The sequence below is a fragment of the Triticum aestivum genome, chromosome 7B, assembly GCF_018294505.1.
Source record: "Triticum aestivum cultivar Chinese Spring chromosome 7B, IWGSC CS RefSeq v2.1, whole genome shotgun sequence".
NCBI classification, from domain to species: Eukaryota; Viridiplantae; Streptophyta; class Magnoliopsida; order Poales; family Poaceae; genus Triticum; species Triticum aestivum.
Window position 1 is genome coordinate 23,392,786 of NC_057813.1, and position 3,140 is coordinate 23,395,925.

General features: G+C 45.6%; 1 protein-coding gene across 1 annotated transcript; it reads right to left on the minus strand.

The window, feature by feature from the left end:
• Positions 1–1,201: 1,201 nt before the first annotated feature.
• On the minus strand, positions 1,202–2,582 carry LOC123162436 (uncharacterized). The gene is made up of 3 exons (XM_044580214.1): positions 2,289–2,582; positions 1,702–1,866; positions 1,202–1,559 (listed from the first exon to the last, which is right to left on the minus strand). The coding sequence occupies exons 1-3, from the start codon at positions 2,463–2,465 to the stop codon at positions 1,437–1,439; spliced, it is 465 nt and encodes a 154-aa protein (XP_044436149.1). The 5' UTR covers positions 2,466–2,582; the 3' UTR covers positions 1,202–1,436.
• Between the last annotated feature and the right edge of the window lie 558 nt (positions 2,583–3,140).

Sequence of the window (3,140 nt, forward strand, 5' to 3'; positions counted from 1 at the left end):
CTGATGCGTTCGATTTTAATTAGGAGATTATATTGTAAGAGATACTTATATTGTATATATGTAGCCAGTAGCGTCGGATAGATATACGAGAACTTGTTGTTCGACCAATCTCTCAGAGAAGGAGAGGTGGTCGATATCACTTCTCTTTATATGCATCTGTTCATGACGATCTTCTGTTTCCTTCATTTGCTAACTAGCTAGCGTGTCTAGTCCTCTCTATACGTATAGTACGTAGCGTTGACCAAGCACGGAGATAAGAGAGGACACTTCTCTTTATTAATTAGCTAGCTAACACAATATATGAAACACCTAAATTAACCCCCCAAAATCCCAAACCGGCCCCCTTTAAAAAAAACAAAAACCCCAGCACCTGAAATGCTGACGCGTGGATGCCTATTGGCCCCGTTTGATGCCACCAACCGGGACCAAAGGGCCTTCTGCCTGGGCTCGCCGCACCGGCCACGTGGAGGCTCATCTGTCCCGGATTTAGGGCATTAGTACCGACACTTTAGTACCGATTCAAAAACCGGGACAAATGACCCTCACGAACCGGGACAATAGGTCCTTTTTCTACTAGCGCGGAGTCATCCGCCACATGTACATTTGCACTGGAGTCAGGGAGATTGTTCACTTGAAAAATAAGAAGGGTACGGGTAGTGATTGTTACTGTTGTCTGTCGGTGTGTATTATGTACGTACCATGATGACAAACTTACCTGCTAATTTGAGAGAAACTAATCTATTTTTCTTGTTCTCAACCTTTCATCCATGGTCTGTATATATGCGTAAATTTGATATTTCCACCTTTTCATCTCGCTTGAGTAGGTAGGTTCGGAGGACAAAAACACACGCACGGTAGCAATGCCATGACTAGCTATCTTTTTTTATGGTATTGATCAAAACTAGTACTCTCTGATTTGGCTGCACTCCCATATATTGCTGCTCACTTGTTCCTCATAAATAGTGTCTTATACTGTACTATTAGTTTACGGGCTTATCTCTTACAAGTTACAATTACTTAAAGTTCATAATATGTGTGATTTTGGGTGCCAGAGATCTCCTGCCTTGCAAGCTATGGATTGTGTAATCACCATAGCATTATCTGGTTTTGAGGACAGAGAAAGATTCACGTCTCTCATCAGAATGAAGAGAAGAACCTTCTGCTCCTCTGCAGCTTTGGTGAAGGTTACGTCTGTACAAGATATGAGCAGCTACACCTTTGTTGACAGGTAAGAACAAACATTTCAGGTAGCAAGAAACAGTTAAGCATTTTGCAAATTAGTTATCTGTTCGAGCTGTCTGAAAAGGGTATCCGTTGGCTGAATGGCAGCAAGCTGAAGATAGCAGATGGGTCAGATGTTGGGGGCTACAACAATCGGTGATGCAGGATGCCTTCTTCCTCCCTGGCTCCTCCTACCTTAGCAGAAAAACGACCTCTCAAAATTTCCCTTGCCACCCAAAGCCTTCTTCTGCTAATCTTGGCTTCTTGCACTGTCGTTCACCTTCATTATGGACTTGAAGCTGTCCATCAGTAGCAGGTTTACTGTCATCAACCATCAGCTGAACAACCATTGATGTTATAAAGCTTAGTCAGAAGAGCCAACTAAACCAGCGAGCAAATCAAACATGATCCAATAAATTCTGCAACCAATAAATCGTACTAGTATTTTTAACATAGGGAATTTAATTAGACTTTTATTACCTCAAGTATCTCCTCATCTTCATCCATACCGTCGCCAAAATCTTCATCCACCTCGTAATCCCCCTCCTCCTCCTCGATGTCGCTCTCCTCGCCCTCCTTGTCCTTGGCATTGCCTTTGTTGGGGAATGTTCCAATGGCATTAGGCTTCCTGAATTGTTCCACATTCTGAATACATGTTACAGGGGTGTATGTTAGTATTTTTCTTTTTATAGCGGATGTAGTTACCAACTAAAGGGTAAACAGGAATTAAAAGGTAGAACCGGACTGCAGAGTTCATATGATCCCACCGAACCATACACGCCGACGTTGTCACGGCCGGCCGCCTCATATGAACCCGACTGCAGTTCATATGATCTCCCCCTATTCTCCTGTGGCTATCGCCGCCTCATACACGCCGATGTTGCCACGGCCCCGGTGCCTCCGTACGTCTTCCCCCATCACCCCTTTAAGATTAGGGAACCCCGAACACTAATCACTACCCTCGCCACGATGCGTCGACCGAAGGACCAAATGGGATAAACCAAATCTTGAAATCCGAAAGAAACAGAAGCTAGACGGGTAAGAAAATCAATTGAACCTGAACGCACCTTCCTGAAGAGTTCGATCTGTTCCTCCATCGAGCAAGGAGAAGCTTTAGCCAACATGGCCCCGATGCCCTTGATGTCGTAGTCGCGGACGAAGGTTAAAGCGTACTCAGGCACCGGATTGAACTTTCCGGCAACCGTAAAGGCGCCCAAGGCACCGCCTCGTCGGGTGCCTGCCATATGCTTGCCTCAGATCGGCGGAGGCAGCGGTGAGGAGAGGATAGGCCGATGGGGTATGTATGGCTACTGGCTAGGGTTTACTAGCGGAGAGGGATGCGCCTATTCGATGCGCGTGACTGCGTGAGTGAGTTCCGTGCTAAAAGCCACAAATTCTTTTTCTTTCTATGTAAATGACCTTTTTTGCGGGGAAAATAAATTAGAAAGCTTCGTAGAGAATATGGCGCCATAGTATTGGCGTTTTCTAGTCGCGTATCTTCTTTCGTGGCTCAAGTGAACAGAGTAAACAAATAGCAAATGCAGTATAATATACATTAAAATATAATTATGGAAATTTACATGCACAATGGACCTCAGTTGGAAGGTGATCATCGTCTATGGCCCGGCTGACCACAAGAGGTCAACAGACTTTCTGGCTGAGTTGACGGACAAAGTTGAACGGTGCACACACTTCGGTGGTGGTGGCCGGACAAGAGCTCTCCGAACGTGGACTGCATGCGCATGCGTCTATTCAATGACTACATTGCGGATCTGGCATTGCGTGAGATAGCCCGTGTAGGGGCTAGGTTTATATGGACGAACAAGCAATTGGATCCTCTCCGGAGTGTGCTGGATAGGGTCCTAGTCTCGGCTCAACATGAACTCATGTTTTCACTGTGCTCTCTCAAGGCGGTCACT

Bases quoted from the DNA above. Each gene is read 5' to 3' on its own strand.
- LOC123162436 (XM_044580214.1), bottom strand. From the start codon at position 2,465: ATGGCAGGCACCCGACGAGGCGGTGCCTTGGGCGCCTTTACGGTTGCC. The intron at 1,867-2,288 runs GTGCGTTCAGGT...ACATGTATTCAG, and splicing joins AGATCGAACTCTTCAGGAAG to AATGTGGAACAATTCAGGAA. The intron at 1,560-1,701 runs GTAATAAAAGTC...ATGGTTGTTCAG, and splicing joins AAGATGAGGAGATACTTGAG to CTGATGGTTGATGACAGTAA.